General features: G+C 47.1%; 1 protein-coding gene across 1 annotated transcript in view; it reads left to right on the top strand.

Annotated features, from left to right (window-relative positions):
- The first annotated feature begins 16,812 nt into the window (after positions 1-16,812).
- Positions 16,813-17,048, top strand: part of CORO1C (coronin 1C) — a 74,773-nt gene continuing 74,537 nt past the window's right edge. The window contains exon 1 of the mRNA XM_043438328.1: positions 16,813-16,926. Coding sequence (XP_043294263.1) covers positions 16,824-16,926 — 103 coding nt within the window. The 5' untranslated portion in view covers positions 16,813-16,823. The remainder of the gene's footprint in view (positions 16,927-17,048) is intronic.

Genomic DNA, 17,048 nt, shown 5'->3' with positions numbered 1-17,048 from the left:
TGAGGAGCTGAGGAGGTTGCAGACTCTGGAAGGACATGATTGGCTCTCCCTCCTGAATCCCATTGTTCCGTATGGTTGTCCCCAGCCCCATTGTCATGGACTGGATAGTTCTGCCCCTCTCCCAAAGTCATGTGGAAGCCAAGTACCCAAGTATGGGACCTGTGAGGGTGATAAAGAGTAAATCTGGTCACAAGGGTATGAGGCCCTGAAGCTTCCCTGGTGGCTCAGTGGTAAAGAATCCAGGAGAGAGGTAAAGAATGCAGGAGACCTGGGTTCGATCCCTGGGTCGGGAAGATCCCCTGGAGAAGGAGATGGCAACCCACTCGAGTATTCTTGCCTGGGAAACCCCATGGACAGATGGGCCTGGCAGGCTACAGTCCACGGAGTTGCAAAAGAGTCGGACATGGCTTAGCGACTAAACAACAGCAAGGGTGAACCCCTAACTGTTTAGGGCTGGTGCCCTTATAAGAACAGGAAGAGACACAGAGCTTTCTATCATGTGAGGATATTGTTTATAAGCCAGGAAAACAGGTTGAACCAGGAACTGAATTGGCTGGCACCTTAAGTTTAGACTCCCCAGCTTTTGGAACTCTAAGACAAAAAATTTCTTTCCGTTTTTTTTTTTTTTCTTTTGGCTGTACCGTGCAGCATCATAACTTCCCCAGCCAGGGATTGAACCCGTGCCCCCTGCATTGAAAATGTGGAGTCTTAACCACTGACCCATCAGGGAAGTCCAATAAACTTATTTTGTTTAAGTCTCCCAGTGTGATATTTTTTTATGACTGTATTAGTCAGCCCAAGATGACTAATACATACATGGTTCACTAAAGTAAAAATTCAGTTCCTAACAAAAAAAAAAAAAAAAATTCAGTTCGCTGGGACTTCCCTTGTGGTCCAGTGGCTATGACTCCGAGCTCCCAATACAGGAGACCCAGGTTCCATCCCTGGTCAGGGAATTAGAACCCACATGCTGCAACCAAGAGTTCGAATGCCAAAACTAAAGATCCTGCCTGTCGCAACTAAGACCTGGAGCAGCCAAATAATGAGTAATTTTTTAGTAATTCAGTTCCTCATTGCACTAGCCACATTTCAGGTGCTCAGTGCCTACATTGGTCACCATATTGGACAGTACAGATAAAGAATATTTTCATCAGTGCAGGAAGTTCTGTGGACAGTGCTATACTGGACAGATCACTCAAGGTTCTGGGTGGAAAATGTTGGCAGAGGAGGAGACCAGTGAAGATGGGGTATCAGGAATCCAGTGAGAGGTGCCGGTGGCCAGCACCTCCCATGCTGCTGGAAACACAGCAGGTGCTCAATAAAAGGCCGCTGAATGGACGAATGGGCTGGATTTGAGTGAGGTCATGGGAATGAAGATGAGAGGATGATCTCGGGAGGCCGGCAGGAGGCTGAACTGATAAGAGTGAGGTGACTGGTTCAGGAGCCAAGGGTGGCACCTCGGTTCTCGCTCGGGAAGCTGAGTGGACGGTGGGGCTGTCGCCTAAGGTGGGGACCTGGGACGGAGGCAGGTGGGGGGTGGGGGACAAGGATGAGCTTGTGTCTGGGTGCTGGTGCACTGGCCACGTGGAGATGTTCGGGAGGCCGTTGGATTTTGGTGTCCGGAGGCCGGCAGTGAGGTGTGGGTCAGGCAGCGGTTTGGCAAGAGACGCCTTGCCCCCACCCTGGGAGAGGATGCGGGTAACGTAGAAGGGGCTGGTGGCGGGGAGGGGTTGGTAGGGGGGTGGCGGAGTGGCAGGTTGCAGGGGTTGCGGGGGTTCCTGGGAGATGACGTAGCCAGAGCAGCAGCAAGGCGGGGGCAAGCAGTGCCCGAAGGGCCAGGATCACTAGGCACCTGTCAACCAGGACCAGCCAGGCCTGTGTGCAGCCAGGTTTCTGGTGACTTTGGAAAGAGATGATTCAGGGTGGGGGAGGGAGAGAGAGAGAGAGAGAAGAGGACAGTGAGAGCTGGCCCTGCCAACTGGAATTGAAGAAATGGCTGCAAGTCTCGAGAAGCTTGTTGGTGAAAGAGTGAAGGCTGTTATTGAAGGCGATGCTGGGTGGAGGAAGGGAATTTTTTCTTGGAGATGGGAAAAACCCAAGCTTGGTCACAGGTCACGGGGAAACGGGGTGGGGTGTGTTAAAGACTAGGGGGGAAGAACAGGTGCAGTTAATTCGGTGAGGTCCAGTAAGTGGGGTTTGAACCCTGCTTGACCATCTACACGCGATCCAGTAGCTGACCTCAGCATTCCAGCCAGGTAGCTGTGTCTTATGTATCCCCACTTCAGAGATGAAGAAACTGAGGTCAGACGCATTCAGCAATCTGCCCCCGTCACTCTGGTCACCTTCTCCTAATTCTGCAGAGGCTCCGTCTAGGCCAGCAGGGCTTGGTCTTGAATCCGGCCCCTCCAGCTCTGACCCCAGGGTGTGTTCCAGACTCTTCCTCTTTTGGGGCTCAACAAACCATAAAGTGATAAAGGAGCACCATGATTCCCAAGTGGGAATCATTTAGCCAGAGAGAAAGAAAAAGAGATGCCATTCATTTAGTGCTGGTATTTCCAGACTTACAACACATGTGTGCTGCCGGCACCGCGTTCCCAAGTACAGTGTCCCGTGGGTCTGAAAGTGAAAGTAGCTCACTTGTGCCTGACTATTTGCAATCCCGTAGACTATACAGTCCATGGAATTCTCCAGGCCAGAATACTGGAGTGGGTAGCCTTTCCTTTCTCCAGGGGATCTTCCCAACCCAGGGATCGAACCACGTTGCAGGTGGATTCTTTACCAGCTGAGCCACAAAGGAAGCCCTGCTTTCACTGGGACTGCCCCATTTTAATCCTGAGGACCATTCACTATGCTCATGTTTAGTGCCGTACACTTTGCTAAGCCTTTAAATGCGATCTCGTTACACCACACAGCACCCATGAGAGGTAGACTTTCTTCAGCGTGTGTGCATATGTGCTCAGTCGTGTCAGAATCTTTGAGACCCCACAGACTGGAGCCCATCAGGCTCCTCTGTCCATGGGGATTCTCCAGGCAAGAATACTGAAGCAGGTTGCCATGCCCTCCTCCAGGGGATCTCCCGACCCAGGGATCAAACCCACGTCTCCTGCATTGGCAGGCGGATTCTTTACCACTGAGCCACCAAGGAAACCCATGTAGACCCTCTTACTCTGCCGTTTTTAAGGAGAGACAAGGGAGGCACAGAGAGACAAGGCAACCTGCCCGAGGCCGCTCAGCACGTCTTTGGCAGAGACGGAAATCAAAATGAGGTCCGTTTGCTGCCAAAACCTGTGTTCATGTGCCAAACTGCTTCATCTCTGTTCAGATTATAGCAGGAAGGCTTCTTCGTTTTCTCTCTCACCTCTGGTTTGCTGACTGAGGCAGAGGAAGAGTTGGCATCCAGTTCTCTTTTAGGCTCTCATTCTCTTCTCCCTTAGGGATGGAATTCTCCCAGGCTCTGGGGGTAGGACTCAGTTTTATCTGCAGGGAGACTGCATCAGTCTGGCTGGACAAACCCGTGTTTGCAGCCACTAAAAGCTTTTTGAGATCTGGAAGCCGTAGGGAAGTAGGGACAGATGGAGCCATAGATTTCTTCCAGAAATGGTCTCATTTTCTTTGCAATCTCTGATAATTACTGTGTTGGAGGTGGGGGGAGGGGGGGAGGTCAGGAAAATGGCTGGTCATTTTCCACTGGACTGGTGGAGGGGGAGGGAGTAAGGGATAACCGTCTGTTGGTAATTAACAGGAGAAGGCATCTCCGTGGCCCTTCCAGCCCTGGATACTGGAGAGAACCCGCGGTGTCTTAATCAGGGTAGGTGACAGAGAAGACTGGAGAAGTGGATGAGAGCTGACCCCTGACATTGAGCTGGGCCGTCCATTTCTTGGGATCAAACCCTATAGCTGGCTGCTAACCCTCTGTTTGGAAAGGTAGCCTGGTTAAGAGGGTGTTTCAGCCACCCAGGTACTGAGAAGTTGAAGTGCTCGGCTTCAGTTTTCTGGGGGTGTTGAGAAAGAACCTAGCAGGATGGATTTGTCAATGAAGAGCTGTCCTCCTTCCTACTTCATTCAGGCCCACATCGGGGCACCCTGAACCTCAGTTTTCTACCTATGTGACAGTCCCACGCCCACCCGCAGAAATAGCCATTGCTCAAAGTGAGATAATGTCCTCCCAGTTCCTCTCTGTTTATCTGTGCTGAAGCCAACTCAGGCTGTCTTAATGTAGAAGGACACATAGGTTGTTTACAATTTCTTACTATTGTAAACAATGCTGTGATGAATAACTCTGTGCCTAAATCATTTGTAGCACCTGCCATCTTTCCTTAGACCTGGTTCTCAGAAATGGCAGCCTACCTCCAAGGGGGGACCCCTAGCCATCCACACCACCTAATAGTCACAGGTGTTGACTTTCACACCTTTTCACACTTTTCACAACTTTATGTTGTCTTCCATACTGAATTATGCTGACCTGAGTGGACAGTGTGACTTTCTTTTTCACATTTTTATTTAATCTATTTGGCTGCACTGGGTCTTAGTTGCAGCACGTGGGATCTTAGTTTTGGCTTGTGAGATCTAGTTCCCTGACCAGGAATCAAACTGAGACCCCCTGCATTGGGAGGGAGGAGTCTTAGCCACTGGACCACCAGGGAAGTCTCTACAGCGTGTGACTTTCAGGGCTAAGTTATAAAAAGCACTGCAGCCTATGCCTTGGCTTCTTGAATCCCTCAGTCTGGGAAAGCCAACCGCCATGTCTTGAGGGCACTCAATCAGACCTGAGGAGGAACTGAGGCCTCCCACCAATAGCCCCCCCTATTTGTCAGCCATGCACATGGACCAATTTGGAAATGAAAGCGGGGTCTCAGGCAAGCCTTCCGCTGACTGCAGCCCTGGCTTTCACCCAACTTCAGACTCTTGAGAAGCCCTGAGTCAGAACCATGTAGCGGAGGCTTCTTCCAGATCTCCAGCCCACCAGACATGATAAATGATATTTCTGTTTTAAGCCAGTGTGTTTCGGGTGATCTGTTTCACAGCCATAGGTAAATAATATGCTGAACCAAAGACCAGAGCATTCTTTAGATGCATGATGGAGAGTGCCATTGTTTTTCTTTCCTTTTTATATTGCCAGATTGTTAGCACTGACTTTGACATGTAATTGACCTATGATTGAAAGTGGCCTCTCGATAGGAGTTCCCATTAGCTCTGGAGATGCGAAGTATATTGGAAAGCACTGTATGTGACCAAAGATTCCCAGGTGGCGCTAGTGGTAAAGAACCCACCTGCCAATGCAGGAGACTCAGGAGACGCTGGTTTGATCCCTGGGTCAGGAAAATCCACTGGAGGAGGAAGTGGCAACCCGCTCTAGTATTCTTGCCTGGAGAATCCCTATGGACAAAGGAGCCTGGCTGGCCGCAGTCTACGGAGTCACAAAGAGTCAGACAGGACTGAAATGCCTGAACACGCATACACACATGTATGTGACCAACAGCCCTTCCCAGGCTGCTCTCAGATGCAGATTGGTTTTTGATTTGTGGCCTTGAGCCCTTCTAGGGAAAGATGTTCACAACTTGCTTCTATGCCCAGCTAAACCTTCCAATAACCTGAGTCGCGCAGCAGAGAAAGCCCAGTCTGTTGTCAGTTAATTGCTCCTTGCTTTTTCTGGATTCTCAAAAGCTTTTGAAAGTGTCAAAGATAAAAACATCTGGGTCGTGAGGACTATTTCACCAGAGGCCATACAACTCGAATGAGGGTTATCATGAGGAAGGCGGCTTCCATTTCTCTGACTCATGTGCTCCCACGTGAAGTACAGACCTGGGGAACCTGCCTGAGCACTTGGAGAAATACCAAAGGCTCCATTCATTCAATCATTAATATGCTCAGTAAATATTTATTTAGCATCTCAGACACTGTTGAGACGATTCAGAGGAGTGTAAGTCATGGTTTTTGTGCTTGAAGTGATTCACAGAGGCAGCAAATGGTGTAAAAAGTCCATAGTTGTAACAGTTTGTACTGGGTTCAAATCCCAGCTAACCTATCTAACAAACTGTGACCCTGGACTGGTTTCTGCCCTTCTCCAAGCTTCAGTTGCCTGTTCTAAAAGGAAAAGATGATAGTAGTATCTGTTTGCAATGGTTTGAGGTTTACATGAGATATGCCTGTGAAACAATTAGTTCTGGACCTAGAACCTGGCAAGAATTAACAAGTACTGAGTTTCTTACGGTTGATAGTAAAAGGTCCCACAGAGCCTCGAATGAACTCACATCAGGAAATACAACAGACTCATATACGTATATTTTTAATTTTATTGAAGTATAGTTGATTTACAATGTTGTGTTAATTTCTGCAGTATAGTAAAGTGATTTGGTTATACATCTATATATAATATATATTCTTTTTCGTATTCTTTTCCATCATGGCTTATCACAGGATACTGAATGTAGTTCCGTGCGCTCTACAGTAGGACCTCGTTGTTCGTCCATCCTATATATAATAGTTTGCATCTCCTAATCCCAAACTCTTTATTCATCCCTCCCTCTGCCCCGAGGCAACCACAAATCTGTTCCCTGGGTCTGTGAGTCTGTTTCTAACGAGTACTGACTTTGTTACTGTTGGTAATACAGCGACACAGTGCCTCGAACGAGCCCACATCGCAAAACAAGACAGATTCCTATTTGAGTCCCGACTGTGTGACTGCCCACACATGCCTGCAGCAGTCAGAGCCTCCGTTCTTGATCTGTAGACCAGGTACGTCTAATCAATGCACCTTCCCGGCTTATTGTGCAGGTTTAATAAGACCGTGTCTGCCTGTGGACACTCAGCACACAGACCTGTAATATACAGTAGCTATTTCTGTGAGGGAAGATGATCAGAAAAGCAAATTATTGCAATGCAGTTTTATAATCGCTGTAACCAGGTCTTTCCCATGGCTTTTGAGGGCTGGACGTGGAATTCTGAGGAACCATCCTGCAATCCATTTGTGTAGCTAGGAGCTGACGGAGCAAGTCCTCACTTGACTCTGGGGCTGGGACTCTAGCTCCAGAGGCAGGACCCTGGGTGGCGGGCAGATAGTCCTGGAACTTCCAGGAATGATGGAGCTGTTAGGAGAGTTTGTCAGACCAGGGTCCACGATTCTGCTCACCATCAGCTAGCTAAGTGAAATTAATCAATGCAGTCACGTCTTCGAGCCTCTGCGTCTTCATCCGTGAAGCGGTGTTGATGACGTGGGTGCCAGCTACGTGCCGACCTTGTTTTCAGGGTTTATGTTCATTCACTCACTTAGTCGTCATAACAGCCCTGTGAAGCAGCTGCTAGTGTCCCATTCCCATTTTACAGATGGGGAAGGCGTGGCACAGGGAGCTTAGATCTTTCACTAGAAAATGGCCTGGCCAGGATTTAAACCCAGGCAATCTGAGTCCTCAGCCAGTGTTCTTCTAACTCTGTGTGCGCGCATGTGTGCTCAGTTGCTAAGTTCTGTCCAGCTCTTTGTGACCCCATTGACTGTAGCCCGCCAGGTTCCTCCGTCCATGGGATTTCCCAGGCAAGAATACTGGAGTGGGTTGCCACTCCCTTCTGCAGGGGATCTTCCCCACCCAGGGATTGAACCTGCATCTCTGCATTGGCAGGCACATTCTTTACCACTGCACTACCTGGGAAGCCCTTTTAACTCTGCAGCTGTATTATTATTATTTTTTAATAATATGGAATATAAAAAAACATGGAATATAACATCCATATTCCAGCTACTTCTCACCACACTACCGGGCTTCCCTGTTAGTTCAGCCGGTAAAGAATCCACCTGCAATGCAGGAGACCCTGGTTTGATTCCTGGGTCAGGAAGATCCTCTGGAGAAGGGATAGGCTGCCCACCCCAGTATTCTTGGGCTTCCCTGGTGGCTCAGATGGTAAAGAATCTGCCTGCACTGCGGGAGACCTGGGTTGGGAAGATCCCCTGGAGAAGGGAAAGGCTACCCACTCCAGTATTCTGGCCTGGAGAATCCGTGGGTTCTTGAAGAGTCAGACATGACTGAGCGACTTTCATTTCCTGGGGTTTAGGGAAGGATAAAATGAGGCAGACCATGAAGACAGCTGTGTCATAGCGTGTAAAGCAGGTTGCTGAGTGCTTTTTTTTTTTTTTTGCTGTTTTATTCCACCTTCTAGAAGGAAAGTATTTTTCCTTGATCCATATTTTAGAAAGGTCCTGCATTCCTCCATTGCTGGCCTTGAGATACACAGAAGAGGTGACTAGGACACAGAGGGGACTGGTGAACATTTGAGGGTCCCCCAGTGAAATGGTACCGTCCCTGGGTTGGGAAGATCTGCTGGAGAAGGGAATAGCTACCCACTCCAGTATTATCGCCTGGAGAATTCCATAGGCAGAGAAGCCTGGCAGGCTACCGTCCATGGAGTCACAAAGAGTCGGACATGACTGAGCAACTAACGCAGTACTACTGCCAGGCACTGTTCTCGGCACCGGGAATACATCAGCTGGGAGAATTTCTGCATCCTGCAGACATGGAGGGAGAACTCCCTAGACTCCCACATTACACGGTTCCTTCCTACTACTAGCAATTTTGGAGGCAAAAACGTCTGTGTCTCAGAGCATTTGTTCTCCCATCTCAGCCTCCCTTTGGGAAAAGACATTCTTCTCGCCTCTCAGAAATGGAGGTACACTTCCTTGGGGAAGAGAGATGATCCTTCATCCAGCTTTTCTGCTGGGAAAGGCAGCCACTGATGGGGACTAACATCAAAACCTGTAAAGAAAAAGGGAACAAATCCAAATCCACAGGCGCTCCCATGGCCCTGAGAACCACAGGCTGGTGTGATGCCCCTCTGCATGTTCAGGGAGTTCAGATTCTGTACAAGAATCCAGCGCCCATTTAGTTCCAAACGCAGCCCTGAGACAACAGTGTCTCAGCAGTTTGGGTACAGGGTGTGGGGAGAGAAGGGTGCAGGTGCTGAGTTAGGAAAAAAAAATTTTTTTTTTCAGCTGCACCACACTGTATGGCATGTGGGATCTTAGTTCCCCAACCAGGGATCGAACCTCATTCTTGCCACTGAAAGCACTGGACCCAACCAGGTCCCAACCAGGACCCATGGTCCCTGGTCCCAATCATTGGACTGCCCACGAATTCCTGCAACATGATTCTTGTTTTGTTTTTGACTGCACCTCGCAGCATGTGGGATCTTAGTTCCCTGGCCAGGGATCGAACCTCCATATCCTACATTGGAATTGTGGAATCTTAACCACTGGACCACCCAGGGAAGTCCCCTTCCTTCAACACGATTCCTGATTCTACAAGACGGAGTCATAATCTCAGGTTTCCTGCTGAGCAGAAGCCTCAGTTTCTTCTTCTGTAAAATGGGAGAGTAATGGGCCCTATCTCCTAGGTAGATTCCTATGAGGATTAAATGGGATCTTTCCTGTAAATCCCCTGGCCCAGCCAGACTTCATAAGGTTCTGTGTGGGCTTCCCTGGTGACTCAGACGGTAAAGAATCCACCTGCAATACGGAAGATCTGGGTTTGATCCCTAGGTTGGGAAGATCCCCTGGAGGAGGGCTTGGTAACCCTTTCCAGTATTCTTGCCTGGAGAATCCCCATGAATCCTGGTGGGCTACAGTCCACGGGGTTGCAGAGAGTCAGACAACGACTGAGCGACAAAGCACAGCACATGTTTGACCCAGAGTTTCTCAGTCTCACCACTAGGGACTTCTGGGACCTAAGCCTCTTTCGTCGTGGGCTGGGATGGGGCACTGCAGGATATCAGGCAGCACCTCTGATCTATACACAGTAGATGCCAGGAGCGCCCTCCTAGCTGTGACAACCAAGAATGTCTCCAGACAATGCCAAATGCACAACTGCCCCCGCCTGGTTGAGAACCTTTCTTTTTTTTTTTTTTCATTTATTTTTATTAGTTGGAGGCTAATTACTTTACAATATTGTAGTGGTTTTTGTCATACATTGACATGACTCAGCCATGGATTTACAAGTATTCCCCATCCCAATCCCCCCTCCCACCTCCCTCTCTACCCGATCCTTCTGGGTTTTCCCAGTGCACCAGGCCCGAGCACTTGTCTCATGCATCCAACCTGGGCTGGTGATCTGTTTCACCCTAGATAATATACATGTTTCGATGCTGTTCTCTCGAAACATCCCACCCTTGCCTTCTCCCACAGAGTCCAAAAGTCTGTTCTGTACATCTGTGTCTCTTTTTCTGTTTTGCATATAGGGTTATCATTACCATCTTTCTAAATTCCATATATATATGTGTTAGTATACTGTAATGGTCTTTATCTTTCTGGCTTACTTCACTCTGTGTAATGGGCTCCAGTTTCATCCATCTCATTAGAACTGATTCAAATAAATTCTTTTTAATGGCTGAGTAATATTCCATGGTGTATATATACCACAGCTTCCTTATCCATTTGTCTGCTGATGGGCATCTAGGTTGCTTCCATGACCTGGCTATTATAAACAGTGCTGATATGAACATTAGGGTGCATGTGTCTCTTTCAGATCTGGTTTCCTCGGTGTGTATGCCCAGGAGTGGGATTGCTGGGTCCTTTCTTGTTGCTATTATGAACAATAGTTCCCTTCTCATGTGAGGCTGAGGCACCTGATTTGCAAGGGGAGGCCAGGCTGAACTTTGGAAGCTGCAGCTCTTGCTGCTGCAGTGGCAAGGTTTGTAATAAACCTCAATCTCAGTAATGAGATTGACGCGGATGAGTGATTTTTTTTTTTTTTTTTTTGCCAAAATTCATGTTTAAATTTTGGGAACTCTCTACAGGAGCATTGTCTGGAGAAATTGTTCCAGCTGGGGTTCTGCTGAGGTTGTCAGAGGGTGACACTGGGCTTGGAGTCTGGAGAGAACACCTTGAACTCATAGAATTTCTCCTTTCCCTTTAAAAAGATAATTTTTTTCAAAATTTATATCATTGAATGAACTTTGCAAAAGAAGTAGAAAACACAAAACAGGAAGTGTAAAATGGAAACTCACCTATAACTGGGATCCTGTCACTCAGAGATAATTTCTATTATAGTATGTGTAAAGAAAATTACCGGCCAGTATCACTGATGAGCATAGATGCAAAAATACTATTACAAAACGTGTGTTTTATAAAAACAGGACATACTGTTTTCTGACCTGCCTTTTTCATCTAACAGCGTCTGGAACATTTTTATGTATCATTAAACAACAAATATTCTTCCATAAAATTCTTTTATTTTTCCTGCTTGAAAACCTCCTGTGGCTCCTGGCAGCCTGGAAATAGGCAGGATTCACAGGGGGAAAAGGATGAAGTCACACTCCTTGACTCACGTTGTCCAGGTGTTGCCTGGACACATGGAGGCAGAGACCGTGGACCCCATGAAAGGAGAGGGCAGTGCTTGGGTTCTGGGAGGTCATTCTTGCCTCCGGGGTGAGGTGTAGACATTTCTGGCTGCTGTGTATTGTCTCCAGTGCCTAGCCCCGTCTGTCTTTCTGATCATGTCCCTCATTTATAGCCTTCTGTCCACTTCCTGCCCTGGAGTGTATTGATATTAACCCGTCTCGTCTCACTGTTTCCCTTGAGGGTGGTTTCCCTAGCCGACAGTGGTGTGATAAGCATTCTTCCACATAAACAGTTAATCCTCATTATTTGTGGACTCTGTATTTTCAAATTCAGCTACTCGTTAAAATTTGTGACCCCCCACAAAACCATGTGTGGGCATGTGCGCATACAGAGTGGGGAAAAATTTGAGTTACTCAATGCACAGGTTGCCAGCTGAGGTTGAAGGAGGCAAAGCTCTGTCTTCTTGTTTCAGTTCATGCTGTAAGCAAGTATCCTTTCCCTGTAAATCGAGTGCCAGGTTTTTAGCATTTGTGTGTTTTGGCATGATTTTGCTACTTATAATGATACCCAAGTATAGTGATAAAGTGCTGTTTAGAGTTCCTAAGGACAAGAAGGCTGTATGGTGCCTTATGGAGAAAATACTTGTGTTAGTTTCATTCAGGCATGAGCTGTGGTGTTATTGGCTGTCACTTCAGTGCTGGTGAATCACCTCTGTGCATGCGTGTGTGCTCAGTCGCTCAGTCGTGTCCAACTCTTTGAGACCAACTCATGGACTGTAGCCCTCCAGGGACCTTTGTCCATGGAATTTCCCAGGCAAGAAGTGGGTTGTCATTTCCTTCTCCAGGGATCCTTCCCAACCCAGGGATCAAACCCACATCTCCTGCATTGGCAGGCAGGTTCTTTACCACTGCACCACCTGGGAAGTTGAATCAACTACACACACACACACACACACACACTCTCTCTCACATATATATATTTCAACAATGTACATGTTAAATAAGATGTCTTCAAACAGAAGCACACATAAAACCATGTTATATATTGCTTGGTTGGCAAACATGTAACCAGAAGCCTGTAGGAACCTAATTTTATATTTCTCCCAGAAGCAATGATTCAATATTCACTCATTTAGTGTTTGTGGTGACTTTATAGAATATATCTCTTGAGTAATGAGAGTTGATTGTGTTTTTGCACGGCACCACGATTATTGCCTTAGGTTAAATTTCTGAGAATGGAATTACTGAGCCCACATAGAATGCCTCTACTGAGGTGTTTTCAGTTTGTATCAGGTAGTTCTTACTGTGTAACAAACCTGTTTCCGCCTCTGTACAACGCTGATTTTTAAAAAGCCATATTATTTCCTGTCAACTTATGAGGGGTCAAAGAGTTAGTGTCTGGCAAGTTGGTTAACTCTGGGCCTGGTGAGCAGTATGCGCTTAATAAGTACAAGCTCCATCATAGCATTTACTTGTATTGAAGATCTGTAGCAGGTACGCTTACAAACATAATCATAGGTTAATGTTATTTCTCCCCATTGAAGAAATAAGGAAGCTGAAGCCCAGGGAGGTAACATGACTTGTCCAAGTTGTCAGAGCCAGGAAATGGCAGGACCAGTCATTACATCAGAGTTTCTACCGTCAGCTCAATCCAATAGGGCTGTTGTACATGGACTCATTATGGTAGTCTGAGACTGAACCCAAAGTATCTCTGAGGTCTGCCTGTACCATATGACTGAGCAATTAAAATCCTGGACATTTTTCCAGGAGAAATGAGGACCTGTGTTCACACAAAAACCTGTACATGAATGTGTATAGTGTTCATAGCAGCTTTATTCATAACAAATGATCCCAAATAGGAAACAGCCCAGATGTTCTTCAATGGATAAAGGGTCAAACAAATTCTGCTCTCTATCTATGGAATAGTACTTAGTCATAATAAAGGGCAAAAGAAAAATGAAAAGATAACAACAAAAAGTAATAAGGAACAAACATGTAACAGTCTCAGATCTCCAGAGAGTTATAATGAGTGAAAAAAAAGCCAGCCCCCTAGGGTTGCACAATATATGAATTCATTTGCCATTCTTTTTTTTTTTTTTTAAATATTTATGTACTTTTTGGCTGCACTGGGTCTTTCATTGCTGTGAGTGGGTTTTCTCTAGTTGCAGCGAGGGGGGTTACTCTTCATTGTGGTGCACAGGTTTTTCATTGCAGTGACTTCTCTTGTTGCAGAGCATGGGCTCTAGGGGGGCCCAGGGGCTCTGTAGCTGTGGGACATGGGCTTAGTTGCCCTTCAGCATATGGGATCTTCCCGGACCAGGGATCAAAGCTGGGTCCCCCGAATTGACAGGTGGATTCTTAATCAGGGGAATACCAGGGAAGTCCCATTTGTCATTCTTAAAATCACAAAGATTATAGAAATTGAGAACAGATGAGCAGTTGCCCGAGGTTAGGAGGGAATGGGGGCAGGAGGGAAGTGGGGGTGGCTGTAAAAGGGCAATGGCAGGGGTCTTCCTGGTGGTGGAAATAGTCTGTGTCTTGTATCAAGATAAAAATATCCAGAGTGTGAGATTATACTCTAGTTTTGCAAGATGTTACCACTGGGGGAGGGCTTCCTAGGTAGTGCTAGTGGTTAAAGAACCTACCTGCCAATGCAAGAGATGTAAGAGACACTGGTTCGATCCCTGGGGCAGGAAGATCCTCTGGAGGAGGAAATAGTAACCCACTCCAGTAGTCTTGTCTGGAGAATCCCATGGACTCAGGACCCTGGCAGGCTAGAGTCCATGGGTTGCAAAGAATCGGACACGACTAAAGCGACTTAGCAAAGCACACACCATTGGGGTAAAAAGCACATGATCTCTTTGTATTATTTCTTATATTTGCATGTGTACCTACGATTATCTCAAAATCAAACATTTAAATTAAGAAAGGCTTTCCAGACTATTATTACATAGAATGGATAAACAATAAGATCCACTATATAGCACAGGGAACTATATTCAATGTCCTGTGATAAGCCCTGATGGAAAAGAATATGAAGAAGAATGTATATGCATGTATAGCTGAATCACTGTACAGTAAAATTAACACATTATAAATCAACTATACTTCAGTAAAATAAATTCTTGAAAAAGACATCCTGTCCATTGCCAATCAATCATTTCTAGTTCTATTTTGCAGAAAGAAGCACTCCAAGCAGTGAGAATTAAAATTGATCAATGGAGGGTGAATTTTAATATTCCCCAAGTTTTGTCCTCTCTGTCAATTCAAGCAGGGGTCTTACCTACTGAGATTATTCCAGTAATCTGAGATTACTTCCAGTCTTTCATTTAATTAATAGTTTTATCATTTGTTTATGCTTCCATAGGGCTAATCCAGCTCAGCTTCCATGTTGCCCTGGCAACCTAAGACTAAGGTCCCCATTTGCTACTAAGAGAAACTAGAAAAAAAGATTTTCTTAGGAGCTTCCAAATGCAGGTCTCACAGTTCTTTCTTCTTCATACATGAGCTGGCGTGTGTATCATGTAGGATACGGGACCATTCTTTTTTTTCCTGATCACTAAATTCATCTTCATCTAGTGTCTGTCTTTTAAGGCTACTTCAGAAATCACCAGCTTTTGAGAGCAGAAGACTTACAAATTCAGCATCTTACCTGCACCTAAATCTCTCCATTTGGGGCCAACTTGGACAGAACCAAGGTTTCCTTTCAGACCCAAGAAGAGGTTGCTATGGATTCAAGAACAATGGGATGATTTTTTTTCTCAAAGAGTTACGTGATTTTCCAGCTGCTTCTGGAAGTAGCAGCTCTCCACTGAACACATTTGGGTCAGGTGTCGGGTGGGGTGGGGACGTGGCATTGCTCCTGACTTTGGATGCTTTCTGTGCAAGAATCATCTTCCTCACCTTAAGGATAGAACTGGAAGACAAATGCCTTGGGATCCTTCTCAGTATATTTCATGGTTGTGGTATGGTGGTGTCATCTTCGGGGAATTGATGTCCTGGGAAATTTTGCTTTATCATTTATAGAACTGGGAGATGGGGATCAACACGTTTTAAATACCTTCTGAATGCTGGGCACTATGCTGGATGCTTTGCCATGCCTTAATTCATTGAATCTAAACTCCTGAATCTTCAAAACCATTCCCTGAAGTAAGCACTTGGATGAATCCCACTATATAGAGGAGGAGAGCTGGGTGCAGAGAGGGGAAGTGACTTGCCTGAGGTCACACAACTGGTAAGAAGTGGAGCCTGGATTTAGAGCCAAGTCTGTCAGAATCTAAAGTCCATGCTTTTTCTATTCTGTCATGCTGCCAGAGAGGCATTTTAATGTTTAGTGTAATGACTAACTGAGGGCTTATGCCAAGTCAGGCTCCTTGATAAGTGTATTACTAACTGGGACCTCATGGAATCCTTCCTAAGGTGCGTCTATTATCTATTTTACTGAGGCTTAGGTGGGCCAGTGGCTAAGACTGTGGGTCCAATGTAGGGGGTGCTGGTTTGATCCCTGGGGAACTAAGATTCCATATGCTGTATGGTGCAGCACTCCCCCCCCCCCCCAAAAGAAACCCTGAGGCTTAGAGAGGAGACATAATTTGCTTTGGTAACTGTTTTGGTTCAGGTGGACCCTGCTTTACATAACACACACTTCTGTGGCTGATGCTGAAAATGAAAAATTCTTCACTGTTAACTGCAAAGGTGTTTTGCTTTGGGAAGTAAATAGCCTAGCCCATCAGAAGATCTGCTTTATCAGTTCAGTTTACCAGGCCTGAAGATTCGCTTCCCCAAATTTTGACATTTCAGAGCTTGGTATTTGAGAAAGGGACTCTGGCTATCAAGAGAACAGCTTCACGCTACAGATCAGGAAATTCAGGTCCAGAAAGATGAAGGCAACTGCCCCAGGACACACAGTCTGACGGCAGCAGAGATGGACTCGAAGCCCCGCGTTCTGACTTTTTTAGGCCTGGGTGGCCCAGTTATTAAGTGAGGGACTTCGGCCAGGAAAAGAAAGGGAGGGACCCTGTAATCCTTCATTTCCCCACCTGCGAAATTGGGTCAAGACAGGCCCTCCTATGTAGTGGTGTGGGAGTCCAGGGGCCGCCACCTTGTGCTAGCGAAGTGACAAGGTGTAGTGGAAGGAAGATCTGAGCCTCAGGAGTTCCCAGGAGCGGTGGGAGGGCGTGCTGGCTGGAAAGGCGGGGCTTCGGGAGCCAGAGGCGGGGATTCGACGGTTCTGGGCGGGGCTTGAGATTTAAAACAGTTAGATGGGCCCTGGGCGGGAATTCAGTCGTGTCCGACTCTTTGCGACCCCATGGGCCGCAGCACGCCAGGCCTCCCTGTCCATCACCAACTCCCGGGCGGGAATTGCGATGCCACAAATAAGGGTTGTTCGCCCGTGGGCGGGGCTTCTAGAAGTTGGGACGGGGTTTGTGACGCAGAAGGGACAGTTCTGAAGGAATGGGAGGGGAGCTGGGCTTAAGGACCCAAGAAGCCGGCGAAGGGTTCGGATGGGGCAGTGGGCAGGGCTTAGAGGAGCTGATGTTCCGGTTTTCAGGGACTCCGGGGGAATTTTTGAGGAGCCAGAGAATGTGGCTCGGCCGAACCAAGCAGGTCAGTGGGCGGGCTCTAAGGTCGCCGCTCCCAGTTCTGAGGGGGCAGTGGGCGTGGCTCTCCGGTCACTCCGAGGGCTAGTGGGCGGTGCTTGCGCTTGGGCACGACCTTCTTCCAAGGCC

The sequence above is a fragment of the Cervus canadensis genome, chromosome 1 (assembly GCF_019320065.1).
Source record: "Cervus canadensis isolate Bull #8, Minnesota chromosome 1, ASM1932006v1, whole genome shotgun sequence".
NCBI lineage: Eukaryota > Metazoa > Chordata > Mammalia > Artiodactyla > Cervidae > Cervus > Cervus canadensis.
This window is presented reverse-complemented; position numbering and strand designations above follow the sequence as displayed.